This window comes from Spea bombifrons, chromosome 4 (genome assembly GCF_027358695.1).
Source record: "Spea bombifrons isolate aSpeBom1 chromosome 4, aSpeBom1.2.pri, whole genome shotgun sequence".
Classification (NCBI taxonomy): Eukaryota; Metazoa; Chordata; class Amphibia; order Anura; family Pelobatidae; genus Spea; species Spea bombifrons.
The window spans coordinates 49211779-49233612 of NC_071090.1; the positions used below are offsets into that span (position 1 = coordinate 49211779).

The 21834-nt window shown below is 36.3% G+C and overlaps 1 protein-coding gene across 2 annotated transcripts in view; it reads right to left on the reverse strand.

The window, feature by feature from the left end:
- Positions 1-5180: 5180 nt before the first annotated feature.
- PAWR (pro-apoptotic WT1 regulator) overlaps positions 5181-21834 on the reverse strand; it is a 40192-nt gene continuing 23538 nt past the window's right edge. For both annotated transcript variants that reach the window (XM_053462020.1, XM_053462021.1), the window contains exons 3-7: positions 13947-14075; positions 9790-9824; positions 6371-6515; positions 6189-6293; positions 5181-5520 (exon numbers count right to left, since the gene is read on the reverse strand). In XM_053462020.1, coding sequence (XP_053317995.1) covers positions 5434-5520; positions 6189-6293; positions 6371-6515; positions 9790-9824; positions 13947-14075 — 501 coding nt within the window. In that variant the 3' untranslated portion in view covers positions 5181-5433. The remainder of the gene's footprint in view (positions 5521-6188; positions 6294-6370; positions 6516-9789; positions 9825-13946; positions 14076-21834) is intronic.

Consider the following 21834-nt stretch of genomic DNA (forward strand, 5'->3'; position numbering starts at 1 on the left):
GCTCCCAGGGAATAGGATTCTATTTTACATATACACCGTTAAATGTAGAAATAAAGAATTGCAGATAAGAACTGTTTGGCCCATCTACTTGACATATTGACTCGGACCTTAATCCTTACTTAAGCTTGCCTTAGTTTCAGGAAAGTTTTATAAATACCATATTGGCTCGAATATAGGCCGCACTTTTCCCCCCACTTTAAGTCTTTAAATTGGGGGTGCGGCCTATATTCGGGGTCTAGCGCCCAACGCCCGGGACATGCAGTTCCGGGCGCCGGGCAGGCAGCAGGGTTAGGATATAGATCCCCCGCAGCGGTGCAGGGGACCCGTATCCTACTCTCCGATACGCTCAGACAGCCTCCCCTGCCAGCACTTCCCACGGGGGGAGTGCCGGCACGGGAGATTGTCTAAGCACATCGCGCAGACGTTCACCGGCAGCGGCGATGCGCGTAAACAACCTCAGCTGCCGGCACGTCTGCACGATGTGCTTTAACAATCTCCCTTGCCGGGAATTGCCACGAGGGGAGTCCCGGCAGGGGAGATTGTCAAAGCACATCGTGCAGACGTACCGGCAGAGGAGGTTGTTTACGCGCATCGCCGCAGCCGGTGAACGTCCGCACGATACATTTTAAAGTGCATATAATGGCTGGAGTGTCCCTTTTAGTATGTAAATGTTTGTCACATTACCCCTCTTTTTTCTTTCCTCCAAGATTATATATACAGATATATATATATATATATATATATATATATATATATATATATATATATATATATATTCTCTTTTTCTGATCCAGCACATTTAAACAGTACTCTACGTGAGGTCTGACCACAGATCTGTAAAGTGACAGAGCCACTGTTATACTAAACTGCAAATGTACTATATGTTTGAAGTGACAACCCTCTTTATTCTTACAAAGTCACCATGTATCTTAAAATCGCCGGTGCAGACCTCTATGCCCTTCCACCAAACATCCAGCTCTTCTGCCTAGAGAGGCGGAAGAGAGTGAAAATTCTGAAAAAAAAAGTCAGGAACCACGAGTGCAAAGGCTAAAATAAAGTCATAGTTTATGCAGCATATGCTAAAAGTTGTTAAGGTGATCAAAACAAAAAAACAACAAAACACTGATTGTTTAAGTGTTTATTGATGTGTGACAGGTAAACTTTGTACATGCATTAGCTTGTGCAATGTTATTTTTCTATGGTACTTTCACGATTAATGAATGCAAAGATATACGAAAGCCACATATCTATAGAATAAAAATATGATGCAAAGACACGCAATAGTATACTGAATGGGAAGAAACATTATCCAAACGTATCCGATTCAGAACTGTTCATACACAGAATACAAATGACAGAAATATACATCCGTTAGATTTTTAAAACCTACTCAAATTATTGCTACACGCAGAAAAAAAATATCTATGATTAAAGCTTTGAACTGCACAGTGTCTGGATGACTGAGTAATGTACAGCATCAAGCTAAGTGGTCCACAACCTTTTTGAATACAAAGACCCTTTTACAGCCCTAAAATGGGGGACACTAGTCTTAATTGCACATTATAGTACAGCTCTTCTGTGGTAAAGCAATGTACAGCTTCAATAATTAAGAGCAGCAATCTTTTAATATTACTCTATTTACTGTATAACTAAAAATTCATAATTGATATAAAATGAAATCACTAGTTGTAGAAGACAAAACAGATTATTTTTTTTTCAAGAAATACCAATGCAGCGTTTAGTGTTTTCTCATTAAGTGATATGTTCAAAATACTAGAAGAAAAACAAATCCTAAAAACACACACAAACATTCATTGGAAATATTGCTGATAAGCAAGTTATAAGGTAGTAAGTATGTCAATTATAACATTGACATTTTTTTTGTAAATGTGTGATTGTATGCATTTTTTAATGTCTGTGTTCAGAAATTAATGCTTTATGGTCCATATTAATGATCCCCTGATATTTCTGCTACATAGATCTGTTCGCATGTGAACTGTAATAATTTCATAGCCATCACTTTTTGCAAAACATCTAACAAAAAGTACTAGATATATTCAGTCATTAGGGGAACACTGAGAAGTATTGAAAAGCAATGTAAAAGTAAAATTAATCTTGATACATTATCCATCAGCATAAAGTGCCGTTACCATTCTTTTCATCATGTACAATTGAAGTGTTCAATTAATTGTACCTGTATTTGTAATGATTTTGCAATGCTATAAGAAATGATATCTCAAATGTTCCTGATGGATGCTTTTGATGGCATATGCATAAGTACATACATACCCACAAAAGGTGGCAGAATTAGATTAGTATTAGTATATATGTTTTTGTGACACAAAATCATAGCAAACATTAAGATTGTAAGGCTATACGTGACAAGATATAGTTCCTATAAGGTTAGTCAGCCATGACACTTGCTATATGTACCCAACATAATGCATCAAGTACACAACTACAAATAGTATTTCTTGCAGTAAACAATGATTTCCTTAATTAATTGTTTTTTTTTTTATAAGATTTTTTTTGCACATTAAAGGAGTAATCATAATAAGGTGCATGCTGGCAATTTTTGTGAAAAATATATGGTGATGTTTATTACTTTATCTCACACTAAAAAAAAAAAAAAAAGGGTCCTATAGTTGTTACTATACTATATGTTACTGTAAAATAATAGCCAGATGAAAGCACTGCATAGTCTTTTAATAATTTGCCTGGTCTGATTAGCCATTTAGAGTGATCCCTTGAAATAGGACTGTTTCTCTAAATAAAAAAATAAAAAATAAAAACCCCTGCAAAACGTCAATATTTTAAGTGACAAAGCCCCTGGTGCCCAAAAGGATTCTTTATGAATTTGTTTATTTTCAGCTACCAAAAGCACCTGGTGTTTTTGCAAGAACAAGTTTGAATTATTAGGGCTATTTATATAATTAACACTGTGCTAGAATCATCTGAATAGATAAAAAGCACAAAAAAATAGTATTTTTAAAAGTGCATATACTAAAAGGTAAAATAGCAACCTCATATTTTTTGCCAGCACTGTACCATACCTCACACAAGCATTTTGTAAAATAAAAACCAAATCAAGATGTAAACGTCAACCAATCACAGCAACGGTAATAAGCAAATGGGGGGTAGATTTTAAAACATACAATATTAGTTTACACTATTGCACAACACAAATGAAAATCCTATCTTCACACCACGGATTTGCACTGTGATTGTTGTGTATATAAGGGGACCCTGTTCTCCTTCACTTTATTGAACATATTATATTCCCTATTACAGCATGAAATGGGTTAATGTATTCTGCCACAACACATAACATCCTCTCAAGTTGTTATATCAGTTTCCATTGCAGAAGTCAACAAAAAGTAAACAAAAGCAATATTACCCAAGCATGGGGGATTCAACCTGAATTGTCTTTGTTTATTGCCAAATTAGTTGTTTTTAGATGTTTATATATAGTTAGATGCAAAAAGACAAGCTGTAACCCTTAAGAGAATAATCTTATTTTGCCTGAAAAAAAATCTGTAACTACTTGTGAGAGCACTGTTTTTCGTTTCATGTCATGTTTTTATGAATAGTAATAAATACGGCCCTTTAATTGGCTGCCCTGATTAATTTAACCATAAAAAGGTTACTCTTCTAAGAGAAAAACGTATGGGTCTTTTGATAAGCTCACATTGCCTCAAGTGCTGTGCGTGCCATTATTCTTCATGTACTCAACAGGAGTGGGGGAAGTGAGAGGGTGGTTAGGGGCAGTTGTGGTATTAGTTTTGGCTTCAGTAGAAAGATGGGTCAAGGGCACATCCAAACTGGCCAGAAAGCACTGTGCCTTCATTCTTTACAAGTCTCAAGGGCAACCAGGTAACAGGGCTTGAATCTCAATCTATCCCATCTGCCTTCTCCCACACACAGATGGGAACACATTTTTAACGCACACTCACTCACACTGAGATTTTCCGCGTTGTCTGCATAATGTTGCCTGGGGACAGGGGAGTTTCCAAGGTTCTGGGACCATCCCAGGTGATACGGTACAAGCTGTCACCATAGGCCTGCAATCTTTGATGGCTGCAGCTTTCAAAGATCAAAAGGATTTTCCGGTGCTTACTCACAAACTTGTAAAATATCAATGGCAACATAAAAAAAAATACATCTTGCTTTGATTCGGCTCTATGGCTTCCAGTGAGACATTTAAAGGTAAACAAGGTAAAAACAACAAAAAATACTCAATTCCTCTTTAAAAAAACATAGGTTATTATACAACCACTTGCCGTTTCTTAGGGGGACTCCAATGTCAGTTACATTTTTACTCTGCTTCTAGTTCTTGTGGTTTCACACAAAAAGCCCTAAACCTGACTAGTTATGTACCAACAGTTTGTCAAACTTGGTGAACAACATTGTTAAGGGTTATTTTCTATAGACTGTATCCAAATTTGCACCAACTTACACGTTCATCAGAGGGTGAAATCCCAAAGCTTCTAAGTTGTCACTAACAGCTTAATACGAGATGTAATTTGTAAACAAAACCTATGAATAGACAAGTAAATGAACAGTGTGCAAAATAAGCCTGATAGACAGTTAAGCCGAACTGGAAACTCCAATTATTTATCTTCTTTGCAGTAACAGGGAAAAGAACATTTGCTCACCCATACTGAAGTAACATCTCAAGAATCATGCGCACTAGCATTTATACATCTCATTTTGTGAGCGTGTGTATAATACACTCCCACTGTTCATGTGCACTAAAATGGGGGTAAATTGTATTATACATGATGTTTTAGTATAGTATATAAATTGTTAGGATTTTCCGTGTCAACTTGAAGGATCTGAAAACATCCTTGAAGGCCTCTAGCTGTATGCAGAGATCTATTCACTCCAGACATTAAACATCCTGTTCTATTGACTCTGTTTACATTTTGCTTTCCTTGCCTTTTGTCCTCTCGGATCTTTCCTGACGGAGATCTAAAATGCTTGGTAGCAACTTCGTCTAATGGCTGTTCTTATCTTGCTATGTTGACTGAACTTTGATTCTTGCGTGTGCAATGTATAACGTTGCTAGTGGTCTTCCCTTGCTCATTATCCATACATTAGTGAGGCAAAATAAATTATATACTAGTATTTCACATATCCGCCGCTGCTTTGGGTTTGTTTTTCTAAGACGTCCCCAATAATAATTGATACATGGATTTTTTTATTACAGGCAATACTGTTTGCAGTTATAAAAAATTCCTGTCATCAAAAAGCTGGTGCAAAATGTTACCTCCTAACGTTTTAGTCCACTCAAATACTCATAATTCAAGATGCCACTTCATCAATGTCCTCCTTAAAACTAGATCATCTCATCTACCCTGCCAGCCCAAAAACAATAATAGTAATAAAAATAAATCAGTAGTGTGTTTTGCTGATGAGGATTCAGTAGATCTTCTATCTTGTTAGCTGGCCAACAACCTTTAGAAGGGTCTTATTTTCTTGCTTTAGCTGTTTATTTTCATCTTCTAGATCATCCAAATCCTTCGGAACAAAATAGGAAAAAGAAGATAATTTGCCAAATTAAAAGCTATGAAAGGCTAGTTATGACAGCAGAGTGATTGCTACACAGTCTGCAAACCACAACATACTAAATTGTTCTGTTTATACATATTGAACTCTTCATACTTTACACAACTCTTTTGCATAGCTTGAAAAAAAAAAAAAAGGAAAACATTGTGTATGGCATACTCAACTATTACTATACACATATTATTCTTGATGCGATAAAGTGGTTACGCATTTAGACTGGAAGAAAGGAGATTTAGTCTAAGGCAGAGGAAAGGGGTTTTTTTCCAGTAAGGACAATAAGGATGTGGAATTCTCTGCCTGCAGAGGTAGTTTTATCGGAGTCTGTACAGACGTTTAAACTGCAACTGGATGGATACTTGGAAAAACATAATATTCAGGGATATAATTTTTAAATTATGGGGAAACAACTTCTTGATCCAAGGAGAGATCTGGCTGCCATTCTGGGCTCAAGAAGGATTTTTTCCCCTAGTTTGCAAAATTGGAAAGAGCCACAACTGGGTTTTTTTGCCTTCTTTTGGATCAACAGCAAGAAATAAACAGATATAGGAAAGGCTGAACTTAATGGACACATGTCTTTTTTCACCCTATGTTACTATGTAACTAATAATACAAACTCTTACTCTGTTTAGTAAGTCAATTTCCTCTTTCATTTTCATAATTAAGTCTTCTTTGTCTTGCATTATCTTCAGTAACTTTAGATTTTCTTGTTTCTCTTTTGCTAATTCCTACAAAAAACAAAAATCAGTTAGTAAAACGGTTTATCAGACTTTTGCTATAAACACAGAAAAGAGCCGTAAGTTACCCTTTCTAGTTCTTCAATTTTCTTTTCCAAGCTCCCTTGCCCGGAGTTTACGGACACATTTGTATCTTTACTGTAGCGATTATACATTGACCGGTCTGATCGAGAACACCGATTTGTGGCGTCATCATCAGGGGAAGTGTTGGTGCTGCAGGAATAAAAACAGTATAGGTGGTGAATAAATAAAATCCGGTTTACATCTTAACATACAATCATGAATTCAACACACCTTTTCTATAATCTCTACTAAGAAAAGAAAATGAGTGACTAGTATTACTAGCCAAATAGCTACCAACGCCAGGGGGGAAAACCTCTTCCCTGAAAATGGATGGCACTTTCCATGTCTTGATACTCCCTCGCAAAAAAAACCTTAAATTTCTGGTTTCTGGTGGCATAAGCATTGGAAGCGATGTGAGGAGGTTCTGTTTACTGTCACCTAGTCTTTCTCAGGAGTTACCACGGAAGCAGAATAAATTGCCTGCTTTTCAACGTTTCACTCGTCTCTAGCTAGCACCCGTTTGGAAAGAAATCGGAAAAATCTTAACCTGTTTTATATGAAAGGACAGTTAGTAGAAAAAAGTACATACATTTAATATGCTTGTGAATGGAGACATCTACTGTGAACGGCGTGAGGCTGGGTAGAAGGGCAACTATCCAAGTCCCAACTTCACCACAGTCCTATATCCTAATCCACCAGCATAATTCATTTTAGTCTAACAAACCTTCACACAGTTAAAGACAGAGTGTACTGTTTAGTTTATCAATCCATTTCATATACACTCGTTTGCCTAATATACTAATAATGTCACCAAATTAAAGCTACAAGGAGCTTGATGAGAGCCTGGCATTTCTCCCAAAAGGTTGTATAAACAGTAGCTTTAACCCGTACATGTTTTATAAAGGGTTTAATATATCACCTAGATCTAATTATTATACAATCAATATTATCACAAAGGGCAATATACAATCTCTAATTGGTGATTATATAGCCAGGTATCTTGGCAGCGATATAATTTACCCCTTCTCCACCTTACAACTCAACAACTAGCTTAACTATTTCCTATATATACATATATATGTAAACAATGAAAATCTAACTGTTGATGAGTTTAAAACTCCGCTCAAAACCCATTTCCTCCAAATTCCTTTAAAGTTCAGATGACTGAAGCTGTGTGCATCAGAGAGGCACCAGAAGCTTACTTTTGGTAGAAATAAGCAGCAGTGCCACAGAAAGGCATCCCAAAGCGCATACATGGGGTGGCTCCAGCGCCACAGAAAGGCATCCCAAAGCGCATACATGGGGTGGCTCAAATCTGTTTCTAGAATTTGTTAAAAGACTACGATGGAAACTGCAGTTTGGACTTTTCACAGAGTGTCTTTGGCTATTCTCATCATAAAAGTTTCTCTATGAAATACTGTGTATATAGCTTGGCCAGTCAAATATTTGGCTTCACATCAAGGTGTCATAAAGCAGCAGCCAATTGTTAAATTACCAGGAAAACACACACACACACACACACACACACACACTAGGAACTGTCTGGGTTTGACCTGGGTGAAGACCCTTTCTAAAGGTAGGGGAGCGGGGTTTGGCAATACTCTACATATGTAAATTATTGAACTTTTAGGAGAGTTAGTAATTGGCAATTAAGTGTTGCCTTTCAACAAGGAGAGTGCCCTTGGACCTTTTTTTCTTGGACTGTTTCTTTGTATTATGGGCGAATAGGCGTTCTTTTTATTACTGGAGTGCCACCACAGCACCTATCATATGAAGCTGCATAGGTCTTCAAAAATGATCGATGATACACAATTAAGTGAACAAAGCAATGGCAACATATCCACTAAAGTATGGCCTGCTACTAGGAACTGTGCCTCAGCATTTCATGCCTGTTCTGTAAAAAAAATATTTAATTCTGTATAAATGCAATACTCCGTTAAGATTATACTGAGCTTTCAAGCATTCTCAAGCTTTAGCTACGCAATACTGCAGACCACAAGACTGATTATCAATTGTATTGTTTAATCATATACTTTATTTCTAGGAAGCCTGTGTGTTCATATTTGAAATCTGCTCGTACAGATGCTGAAAATAAAATCTGTGGTTGGCACATGTCACGCACATTCCTGAATATTATTCTATATGCTTAAAAAAAGCAACATACGTGAAAGAAGTCAGCCTCAAAAAAACATCGCTTTTGCAATTTATAATGCCTCAAGCAAGCAAACTACAGAAAAACACAGCAAGAAAAATATTAAAACAAAATGTAAAACACCATTTAAATACAACATTTGTATGTTTAGCAAATATATAAACACAATGTTTGTAGGTTTAGGGAATACACGTACAGAATGCTAGCTGTGTGCTAATCAAAAGCACAAGTTGGCAGGCAATGTTGTATATAAACGCTGTTCTAACGCAATAATTGAGGGACGTCCAAACACATCAAGACAGGAGGAACTTAAGAAACTCGGTTTTACCATATTTAGTTAGTATTGTTCATTTTCTTGCTCTGGTATTTGCTAAATATATCCAAAGTAGTATTCTTAAAAAATAGTTTGTGCCAATAAAACTGAAAAGAACACAATATGCTGGTTGAGAAATGTTCACTTGTATATATATATAAAAAAAAAAAAAAAAAATAATAGTAAAAAATAGCTTTAATGCCATAACACCTACTTCTTTAACCTTTGGTTAAACATTTATTTTCCTGAACAGTGCGTTACCCCTTTAAAGCACTCTAGTGATCCAAAATATTGCTGGACCTCACGCTGCTTTTAAATATTGTTAAATATGGGAGAGGTTGCCACTGTTAATGGAATGCATTTCAGAAAGAGGATGGAAGTAAAGAAATGGTGGTAAATTCCCGATAACTGATCCGCTTTAGCTTGTGCAACATTGACTAGATAAGTTGTAGCTAAAAAGAGCTAGTAAGTCACCTGCTGGCTACATGTAGGGCAAGCAGATTATATCTATGATTAATCTAGAACTTTAATTGAACACATAAAATACATTGATTTTTATCCAAGCCAGTGAACCATTCACTTAATCCCTGAGAAGACTGCACTGAGCTTTGTGTCCCTGCCGTTACCGTCTGGATGTAATGCATGTGAGACATAACCACAGGGGCATAATTAGAGACCACAGGGGCCTGGTCCGAAAATTGCCCTGGGGGCCCCCACCTTTACAACTGCCTTGTGCCATCATTGCTCCCAAACAACTTGTCTGTTCTTTGCCCCTTACCCCCCCTCCAACATACACTCCGGCACACGTATGTAAACATACATCCATGCACACGTACACATCCATGCGCGCGCGCACACATAACAATCCATATGGTTTTAGGTTACGTCCAATGGATATATTTAAGGAGTACTATAGCCTCCTATGTTCAATTCTTCCTTTTTTCATAGTAGGATCTTACCTTTTATATCTGTTTGGCACAGTCCTGATTGTCTCCTAAACAAAAACACACAAATAAAAATAAGTTATAAGAATACCTAAACATGAAGTCATGCTTTACTTGTTTCCCATAACTTTATAAGGCAAAACAACATAGATAGTTGGGGCAGGCTTACATCTCAAGTTTGAGAGCAGCCAAACATTTATCTGCAATAGATTAGCAGCATGGAAACTAAATCGCCTGACCTGCATAACTTTGCGTTCTCCTGCATACGCTCAAATACAAACCGAAGGACCGATTATCAAAAATGTGTTTTATTCCCTTACTTATATTAATAACCAGACTAAGAGGCTCTTGAAACCCAGTTATTTTGATCAATGACCCCTCTAATATTATTGCCTATATGGCAAAATTCAAAAAGAAAGTATTAGAAACCATCTATTCCTTTTTGATGAGTAAACTGCCCACGTTTCAGTCTGCCTCAACTATTTTTTACCCCACAATTATAGTCTATAGGTGAAGGTGTATAACATGGGAAAGTAAATGACAAGTTAAAAGGCTTTTGATAACTATAATAAAGAAATATTACCCATCCACCATGTTTCTTAGCTACCTTACACAATACGAGATACTAGTTCAAGATCATGGGATCTTGGCTATGTATAGCAATAGATTTCTACCCAGGTATACGCATGAAGACATGGGTAGACAAATCTCAAGTGACATATAGCCTTGGCTCTCAACATTTAAGTGTGGTAGCCTTTCTATCCAGTTTAACAAGGACCTATATGGGTACAATAGATTGTAAGCTCACAAGATCGGGGCTCTCATTTTCTTCTCTACTGGTTTGTTTTAATGTGTGTTGAAGTTAGTTAATTTTAAATTGTATTGTAAAGGCTTCTGAAAAGAATCTGGCTCCTATAAAATTCTTTATTTTTATTTCTCTCTATATGGCAGGTAATCATCTCATCTAAAGAAAGACATTTCAACACAACACCTATCTTTACAAATTTACACCACATCCCCATCCGACAGAAACGGATTCATCTTGGAATGCCCCCAGCAATTTCACCTTTACGATTATACCGTCTTCTTCTATGATTTAAATAAGCTTTTAAAACACTCATCTTTCCATGGCCAGCAGCTAAACTATTTCTACATCAGCATGTAAACTGATAAATATTAATATGGAAATACAGAATACATGAAACCATAAACCCCCATTAACCATAATAACATATTCCAAATGAGCTACTTGTGAGAGTTAGTTGCTGAATCATGAAAATTCCCACCACAGAAATCTGATGCACCTTGGAAAGAGCAATTTTGCTGAATGCTAAGTTGGTATAATGGAGAGTGTGTCCCCCATACCAGCACAATTCAGTAATTTGGTTTACTTCTGATGATTCTAGAATTACATTTATTATCAGCCAAATCAGAAAACTAATCAATCACTAAACGAAGGGGGACTGATCATGAAAGCCAAGTGTATGTATTTTTTTTATGCATATGAAAATGCATTATTTGTCATATATTACATATAATCAGGGAAGATGTTCTGGCCCATTCTATTTGTTATGTGTGTGGGAATGAAAGCAGCTAAGGGGACTCTAGTTATCTCTGCCCTGTTTCCTTATGTTCTGTTCCTTTATCTCTTACTTCCAGGATCTGACATCATGACATAGCAAACGACACTAAGCAGATCACATCAGAGCAGTGATAAGCAGAAGTGTTTACCTCCCTAAACTGGAAGAGTTCCACACACTACATGCTGTAACAGTAAGGCACACATAACTGATTGAACAGCAGTAATTGCGTCTAAGCAACTGCCTAGCATACTCCAAACACACGACACCGAAAGGAAAAAATTTAACATTTCAAGTAATCACCAAAAGCATGATCTACCAGGCTCACCTACAGAGACCAATTTGAAAGGTAATGAAGAGCCTTGCGCATAAAACCACGGCAAGTCAACAGAATCAAAGTACCTTAACAAGCACCTGTAGTATGATCCTAAAGCACTAAAAAGTGAAGCATGCGTGTTAAACATAAACTGAACAGTTCTATCCACTAGGTCAAATGGTGATTTAAACTGTTTCAAGATGAAAATATTCAATAAATATACACCGGGGTGCCCTTATTTCAAACTAACTACCACTTTTTGCCATTTTCTAGGATCTCACGGTGTACTGATCAAACGGTGATCAGGAAGCAATGCTCTACAGCGCTGTGTTCCTGATCACATAATGCCAGTGGGGGAAGGGTCATTAGAGATCCCCACTGGTTCCAATGCTTCCAGTTCAGGCATTCTAGCACCAATTTCTGTTCACTCGAAGAAGTCATGCTGGCTCCTACTGACAGAAAGCACCCCAGGCTACCATGTGACAGCCTGATTTACCCTGTATTGGCAGGGAGATCTACTTGCCTGATTAGATAATGCTAGCGCTGCCACCTTTTTTTCAATAGATTCTCCTTCCATGAGGCAGATGGTCCCTAAATATGAAACATCTCCAATACAATTACAATAATTCACAAACTAAAAGTTCTTCATTCACTCTCACTTGTTCTAGAATCTAGGATTGTTTCACACAACGGATGACAAAATGTATGGACATACATCAGCTTTAAACAGTTTGCATAAAGTAGTCTTCCCAATATAAACATACTAAGCGAAAATTACAGATCAAGTGAAAGAGTTTATATTTTCTGCCGTCTGTGTTGATTTAATTCTGAATATGTTGAAGATTGCAGGCCCCAGGAGTATTACTATATATATATATATATATATATATATATATATATATAATGCTAATGTAGACAGTTGGCCTCCATGTTCTTGGCAGGGGAGATTGGCAGAAGGCATGTCTTTTGTTTACTACCTGATAATCACGTGCTACATCAGGTTTGTGGAATTTCATCAATTGAAGTCACTGTCACATTTACACAAATGTTAACTGAGCTCAAGAAAAATCTCAGCAAATGAGTTTTAATGAGGTTTCATTAAAAATACAGACTCTGTAGAAACAGATATTAATGAAACCATACTTGGATTGGTGTTTGTAACAGTAACATAATTCATTCCGCTGTTACATAGAACACATTGATAAGCGTCTACACAAAAGTGTCAGTAAAACAGAAAAAGAAAGTTCTCATCTCAAAATGTTTACGGAAAGAAAAAAAAATACTTTTAAGGAAACCTGTTGCACTCGTCATAACCAACTGTACGCACAGAAAAAAAGCAGATCCTTCCTAAGTTTGAAACATTCTTTCAGCAACGGTGCGTATACATATTTTGTTTTAGGCTCCAGAGATATTGGATTGTGATTATTGCCTCAGCATCAAAGCTAACTAATCTATTTTGTATTCTAATAAAACACTAGAACGACCTCCAAAGTTTTGTTGGCTTGTGCACAAAAAAGAAAAAGCTGAAGGGATTCATTGTGCGCTCTTAAGGTCTAATCAAGTCAGTAATCGCAGCAAAACAAAATAAGACTCGCATATTTCACAATTATTTGAATTCCAAAATCATTAATACTTTAAAGAAGAACAATAAGGAAAACTGTCTAACCTTTTGCGCTTGTTGAGAATTAAAATCACAGTACAGCTAACAGGTTTACAAAAAAGTACATATAATCGAGACAAAAAATAAATCAGAAAAATAAGTCTGAATACTATATTTTACTCTGGTGACCCACTGTGTATGTGTGTGTGTGTGTGTGTGTGTGTGTGTGTGTATGTGTATATATATATATATATATATATATATATATATATATATATATATATATATATATATATATATATACACATACATATATACATACATATACACACACACACACACACACACACACACATATATATTTAACACAACCAAAATGCTTGGAAATAGTAGGACAATGTGGTACTCATAGTTTATTATAAGTAATAGTTTTTCTGAGATAGTTCTGAGTCCAACACAAAAATAATCCCACCACATTTTGAAATGAGCTTGGCCTCTAAATAATATTAGGAACGGTGCTTGTAAAGCATGACCATACTAACCGAGAAACAGGAGCAAGCCATGCATTTTTACATGGCCATGTATGTGTGTGTGTATATGTGTGTGTAACCTATTAACTCACATCTATTAATAGAGGCCTCATAAAATTGGTTGAACACAATGTGAATGATCTCACCTGTTGCAAATAGGAATCACTTGGGTCGATGTTAAAAGACTCATTCTGTACAGTGTTTTGCTGGGTAAGTGCATTTTCTCTTTTTTGTTCTTTCTGCCCTGCTTCATCATCATCATATTCATCAGGACTCTGTGCAGATAAAAAAAAGTTAAATTATACATTATGGTGCCAAAATATAGCTATTTTGTTATATAATGGACATTCTAATGAATGTTACCACTGTATCATAAAACAACCACAGTACATAGTTCCAGGAAGCTAAAAGTATTTTGATTGGGAGAGAAAAAAGTACCATAAGAATAAGAAAACATTTCTTAATAGAATGTTAGAGCAAAGAATAAACTTTGAATCATGTTTTCTTTTTGTACACCTAATACTTCTCAGGGACAGATTAGGGGGAAATAGTATTTTTCATACAGTAGTTGCTCCGTCAGTTCCTTGATAAACAGATATGACTAACATACAAATAGTGTTTGGCAATATTATGAAAGAAATTCGTTGTCACATGCACACCTGTGTGAATAAGGTTCCTTAAGGTATTTTAACACAAAGAACACGCTATTATTTGTCAACCATTAGGTGATGATTCCCAGGTAACAAAACATTCAGAGAAACCACATCTCTGAGCATTTCCTGATGTACTGATACGGAAAATAATAATAATAATAATAATAAAACACATCTGAAACCACAAGAGTAAATAGAGGAAAATTCCACGGAATTAAGTGATTGTAGTGTAGCCTCCCTATATCGAAATGTTTTTCTTTCACATGCCTTCCATGATGTCTACCATAAAGATAACCAAGGATACAAGTTATGCCACATTTTAGCAGGCCAAAGCTATTGTAGTTCACAGTCTCGGAATCGTGTATGACAGAGCACAATGATCAGTAGATACGATTCAGAAACCAACTGGATTGCCCGAGCAAAGGAGATGCATGAAGACCAACGGACGTTACCAGAGATCCACAGATTTCATAAACCAGTAACAGCTAGTTAGAAAACCATGTGGAGTGAAACAATACGATAATATGAGTAGCAGAATAGTTTTTAAGAAAATGCGGAAAAAAAAAAAAAAAGGTATGAATGTCCACGACAAAAGGTTTATCCGGCAGACTTGCCCAAAACCAGTTCAACTTCATACACATATTAATTGCACTACACTGCAGGGTCGGTGCTGTACTGGGAATTATACCATAGAAAGGATATTTCACTGACATTTACTAATGCTAACTTATATATAAAAATTATATAATATATATATTATATAAAAATGTATGACTCAGGTTAATCTTTTAGGCATTAAAAGTGTTGTAAATATTATTTAAAGATGGGGCTTTTACTTGATCATAGTAAGATCACAGTAAATCTTTTTGTTTTGTTTTTTAGCTGTATTATATAGTATCAGGTTTTAGGTACCAAATCAATGGTGGCCACAATGCTCAAAAAGGAAAAAGGTGTTGCAAAGTATAGACTGCAGCAAGGCAGTGCATGCTTAGAAAGGGATTGATCAGATATAGTCAGAGCACTTCTGCTATTGTGCTCCCAAATTTCCTAACATGGAAACTACTGCTTTAGATTCAATAGGAAATCAGTTGTCATAATCTTAGCCATCTATAAACAGTGAGGGGGTTATGTATGAGCTAAGGCCACAATTGAATAGTATGGAATATTTTAAAGGGACAAGAAAAGGGAAGATAAATATCTAAAATTGAGATCTAGAACCAACTTGGCTACCCAATCCTGTTACGATTAGGTAAACGAGTAAACACAAATGTATTGCAACCTGTTAGACCTACAATTCGTGACATATCCAAACCAGTTTCTTTTGGAAGGTAAACAGAAGTTCCACATAATCTCCCTTTGGTCCCATCGTGATTGTCCTTTTGTTTAAGATGTAAATTAGCAAACATTGTCTCCTCAGTCTGGCTGCTTTTGAACAAAAGTATCCATACAATGGATTGCAAGAGGGCCGCTGGTTTTTCACCACTTCAGAAACTGAAGTGCACAAAAGGGGTTAATTTGCCCAGTCACTTGGAACAGAATAATTACACATTAAAATCAAGAAAAATGTCTCAGCAGTCTGCAGAGCCAGTGGTTCTTCTGTAAACATGTGGTGACCTCCTGCAAGTTTCTCAAGTCACTGACATCTTAGGTCACACGGGATGTGCATTTCACGGAGACTTCACAGTAAGTCCAGGAATCTCTACGCTTTGCCAAAATAAACTTTACGTAGCAGGTCTATTTTTCATGTCCTACATCATAATACTGTCTGAGACTAATGTCCTTTGGAACCAATCAACTATTGTAACACTACAAAAGGCAAGCATGATTAACCAAGAATTTTAGGTTTATTTGTTATTCTTTGTTTTACTGCAATTAATAAAAAATTATATATATATATATATATATATATATATATATATATATATAATCTGAAAGTAAGGATTTTGCAAGCTGTTAGTCTTTGGGAAATACTTTGATAATGACAACGTTTGAGAACCATGGCAACTGCTTTAGGAATGTGCCGGTTCCGTGCTTTATAACAATCACAGGCTAAATGACTAATTTACCTGGTTAATGAAGAGATGTAAAAATACTATTTTTACATCTACACAGGACATATTATGATAACACATGCACATAGAGGTAGCAGTCTCATGACTCGTTCTTTAGTCTCAAGCTTTTACATCCATTAGACGTTAGAACATTATTGCCACCAGTACTGTATGCAGGCTTTCTGATGTTATGGTCACTTATCAATAACATTTGAAAAGTATTAAATCTAGACAAATAATTTAAAGCTTGTCCCTTTAACGCATAGTGGGTTAAAGAGATGCAATGGCTCATGCCTAGCTAATATGCATATCAATGGCTGTATTAGGCATTTCACAATGCCTAATTAGCACTCATCATAGTGTATCTAATCTTTCTCATTTACATAGACTGAAGCTGAAAATCCATGCCTACTACATTAAATGTCTGGTGACAACTACACCACAGTCTCCCTTAGTAACAGGATCACAACCGCAGAAAGATCCATACTGTTCTAATAGGAATTCAACACACGCTCTCTCCCAAGCCAGAGCAAAGCCAACTGAGCTTACAATCATCTGTACAGCATTTTCTCATGTTGTAGACAAATACTGGGTCTGGCATGGCTCAAGAAGTCATTGCTGGCCTACAGCAGCTATTACCCTAAGCCATGACTGTAATGGGATGGCAGTCTCTGACGTATAGGATACAACAACAGATGTAATGCGCACAAGGTACAAACTGTAACAGACGCACTAATCTTCATAATGGTGAATTATGGTAAATCATTAAACTAACCGCTCAAAGGGGGGGAAAAAAGGCTACCGCTTGCTTTTTAAGTAAAGGCAAAACAGAAAAGAAAGACGCATTCCTTAAATGTTTATTTGAAGAACAGTCCTCGGATTTGGATGTTAAATAGGAGCCTTATAAGGCAAAAGACTGGTAGACTTGATTATTAAAACTGTTCTTATCTACGTCAAGGGGATATTTTACATTGCATGGTGCTTTAGTTATGATTTGCACCACATTCCTTTGTAAAGCATGCAGGAAATCCATTCAACACAAGAAGAAAAAGCAAACTCCTGGTTTACATTTGACTTGTATGTTAATCCATTATATACATTTGTATTTCAATGTAATCCCCTGCCACTGTAATAGGCTCCTAGTTCTTTTAGGGAGTATATGTGTGTATATCTATATATACATATATATACACATACACACACACACATATATATATATATATATATATATATATATATATATACACACATATAGATATATATATATATATATATATATATATATATACACATACACACACATACATACACACACATACATACATATATATACATATAGACACAATTTGCTGTCTTTAGGAATACTAGTTGTCAAATATAAATTTTCAGACATGCTCTGATAAATACCAAATCCTTTAAAGACTTTCACAGTACGGCAGAGGCATATGCCACAAATTATAAAATTATTATTCCCATTTTATTCAGAACAATAAAAGTATCCCACAAAGGGCTTTGGCGATTACTCGCAATTCAATGGAAAGAACAGAAAATCGCAGCCTTAGCAATAGCTCACATTCTTTTTGAAACCACATTTTCAAATCTAGTCCTTCCCTGGATCTGTTTATACATGAATCCTGTTTCGGGCAGACGACATTTAATTTGATATATGCTAAAGGGGTTTTGCAAAAGTGAAAAATATTAAAGATTTGAAACCTCTGTTAGCGTGCCAGATCTCCCAGCGTGCTCTCTACACGGCGGTATCGGGGGTTTATACCCACTGCTGGTTGAATACGCGGTTAACTGCGGTAATGCTTTAAGGTCCTTTCAAAACATGTGTCCTAAAACTGCACCTACGAACATCAATTTCAAGAAATGGCAATAGGTTAAGCAATGATATCATCCTGGCTGGCGCAGAAACACATTGTTCATCAAAACAGTACTGGAATGCAACAGCTATGTTACCAAAAGCCACGTATGTTTTGTGTATGCTTTCCACTTGGATAGTCAAACCAGTGCTCTCGGAAATGCCAAGTCCTACTCTACTGCGTGGGGCCTCCTAAGTTATGTCTGCTAGATTAGTGTTTATCTCAAAGCATTCGGAAGAACAACATCCGTAATTATTCTTGTTTACTTCCAAAGAAGACGTAAACATTGTATTGTTATATTATTAGTACATGTTGCCTTAGTGTAGCTAAAATTTCCCTCTTCCACTCAAAAAAAAATAAAATAAATTGTGGTCCTTATATATAAAATTCAGCTGGTTCTTGCATGTATAGTGGTAATTAGGTAGTCTTGTTACAAAGACGACTGCCAAGAGTAATTAGTGAAACTGATCTTATTTACCTAGGAATCAATTGGCCCTTTCAGTTTGAAGCTCTCTAATTCTACCACTTGCAATGGGCAGATAATTAAGTAGATTTACTCAGGCTTTCTTTCATTTTTTCTTGGGGAAAAATAGACTTTCGTTAGTAACAAGGAGAACAGATGAAGAAACATGCTAGTAAAAGCTGGCTTGAATTACTTTCCACAAATCAGTTACAATCTTAATGCCACTATACACAAGGTAAAGCAACGGGAACAACAAGTAAGTTCTTCAATATGTTTTGGAAATGTATGGCATTCTGGAGACCCTTCCAGACAATACTTATGTTTTTTTTCACATCAGGACATGGATTCTGTGCAAGGATTCATATTCCATCTGCATACAATGGCCATCTACAAAGATGGTTTAAGACGTTTCCCCTGACTTATGATCTAATTTGGTAATTAAGGTGGCTGTTAACACAGGGCCAGTACATATTAGCCAAAGTCCTCACCAGTTCGCTTTCAATAACCTGACAAAGAACCATGCGGAGTGGCCGAGGAACCTCTTGGATATAAATGAGAATGGGATGCAGTGTCCCCCAAAACAAGCAAGTTATGTGACTTTTGTTATCCGCAAACACAAAACGCCATATATGATTAGCAAAATGTATTTGGTATATAGATATACATACATATTTTACAAGAATGCATCTACTGCATACAACTCTTTAATATCACAATGCTGTGAGTCTGGATGAGTTTCATTGATATAATAATAATGAAAAAGATAGGGTTTTATATAATCACATATGCACGCAATGGATAAACCTATACACCTGATGAACAAGTCCCTCTCAAAGTGTTTATTTGTTAACATAGAAGCTTTGTTTAATCAGAACGATCTTGTATTCCCTATAAATATGAAAGCCTTCTTATATTAGAGTATTTACATTTATTTATGTCCCCTTCCGCTTAAACTACTACTTACACTTTGGCACACTTAGCTCAGTGGCAGCTGGTGGCAAAACCCTACATAACTAGCTGTGTGTCCCATCAGTGGCATGAAACGTTAGATCACAACGGGGCTACAGAGCTGCAGTTCACAGCATTTGTTTGATATGTCAGATGGTGTAAAGCATTTATGGTACACGTTGTTTTACAGAAGGTTAGTTATGCTACAATACATTCAGATATAATCCCCATCTTGCAGACATGCAGTACAAAAGTAACACATATCAGAAGGTACTTTAAGAAGTTGTGTATTCGTTTCCATCAGTACGCCATTTTGGAGGATTGGCTGCCTATGGGGATACTAAATTATTTATTTATTTACTAGTGATATTTAAATAAAATCCGGATGATCTGTACCCTGTGCAAACCAAGATTGCTGCCTTCTGTAGATAACATCTTTAACAGAAAGACTTGAGAACATCTTGGCTCCTTCCAGCTATGAATTCCAACAGTACACAAACCATCTATTAAAGGTAGTATAAATGTTTAACTTTCAATAGCATGCTATCCATTTGTCACTGCCCTATAGACACATAAGGAATATGTAAGAATAGAAGAAAAAAACACTTCCAAGTCTGATTTTTTTATACAGTTAACTAATTTAAGCAATTGCACATTTTGTACATTTTACAGTTTAGTTTACTAAAAGATACTGTATAATGCCCCAGTCTCACCAATTCACAATGTATATTAAAGTCATTTGTGAGTACGTTAATATAAAATAATAATAATAATAAAATAGCTGGGGTGTGGGAAAAGGGCATAAGCATATAAGGGGGTAAGCGTATCTCGTGTCTGAACACATCTCCTGCTTGGCACAGGGAAAGGGGGAACGGAGTAGAGAAAGGGGGCAAATGCACTATTGCAAGGGGCGGCAAGTAAGTTTAACAGCTTCTGCTGTAGGATGACTTTGTCTGGCCCTCTATAAAGTTTAGTTAAATCAGTGAGCATTCACCTAATTCTCACCACCCTTTGGTAAGTACTTTTGTGAAGCATGAAAATACTGTTACCATTTATGCATCTTTTTCCATTCTTATTTAAGAATATTATGCTGCCATGCACCCTGGGAGAAAGTGAACTTCAATGAGTTGTCTTCTCAACCACGGAACGGCAAACTTGCAATTGTTATTTTATCATTTACGGCAAGACATCACTGGTCCAAACCAGAACTACTAGCAAATACCAATTACAATGGACATAATGAATGACAATTCACATCAACATTTGTTCTATTTAGGAAAACGCAGAGGCTAGTGTTCCAAGCTTCGTCACAGACTCCTTTCTTCAACCCAATACTTCTCACCTCAAATGAACTCAAAAAGGAAATTGTGCATTCATCCAGCTCACTAATTTGTATTGAGAATAAAGGGATTTCTTTAAAAAAATGCATGGAATGCTGTGAGGTCAGTTCACCATTCTTTCCACCAAAAGGTGTTCTTGTACATGGAGAATGTGATGTTCATGAAAGGAAGCATCCCAGCTAAACGCATACAGTATATTAATGCTAGTAATTGTTATACTATTCTGTTTGTGAAAAACTGCAACTGTTTTGTAAGTATGAAGCAGTAAGTGCGTGTGTTACTTACCTAGTTTCTATGTTTCTTTTTTATTATTTCTTGTTTTAAGGGAACGACGTTGTACCATTTTTTTTGCATTTCCACAAACAATAAGAAAGAGGTCCCATTGCCCCCCCCTACTAATTATATAAGATGATTTTGCACTTTGCAATGCCACGCTCTGATGTCTGAGGTTTCCAAGGCCACGGATGAGCATTCACATAAACAGAGAAATACACTACATGTATCGCATACATATTCCTTACAATCATAGGAAAATAACACAAGGATGTAAAAGTATGAGGGAAGTGCATCTTTAAAGGGAAAATCCCGTAGAAAAAAAATTATTTCCCTGCTCACTGATCTGATTCTTTACGGCAATGCTAATAAAATCTTCTAGATTGTAAGAAGGATCCTCCTTACCTTTTGTTTCTGTGAGTCGAAATTGTTATATTATAC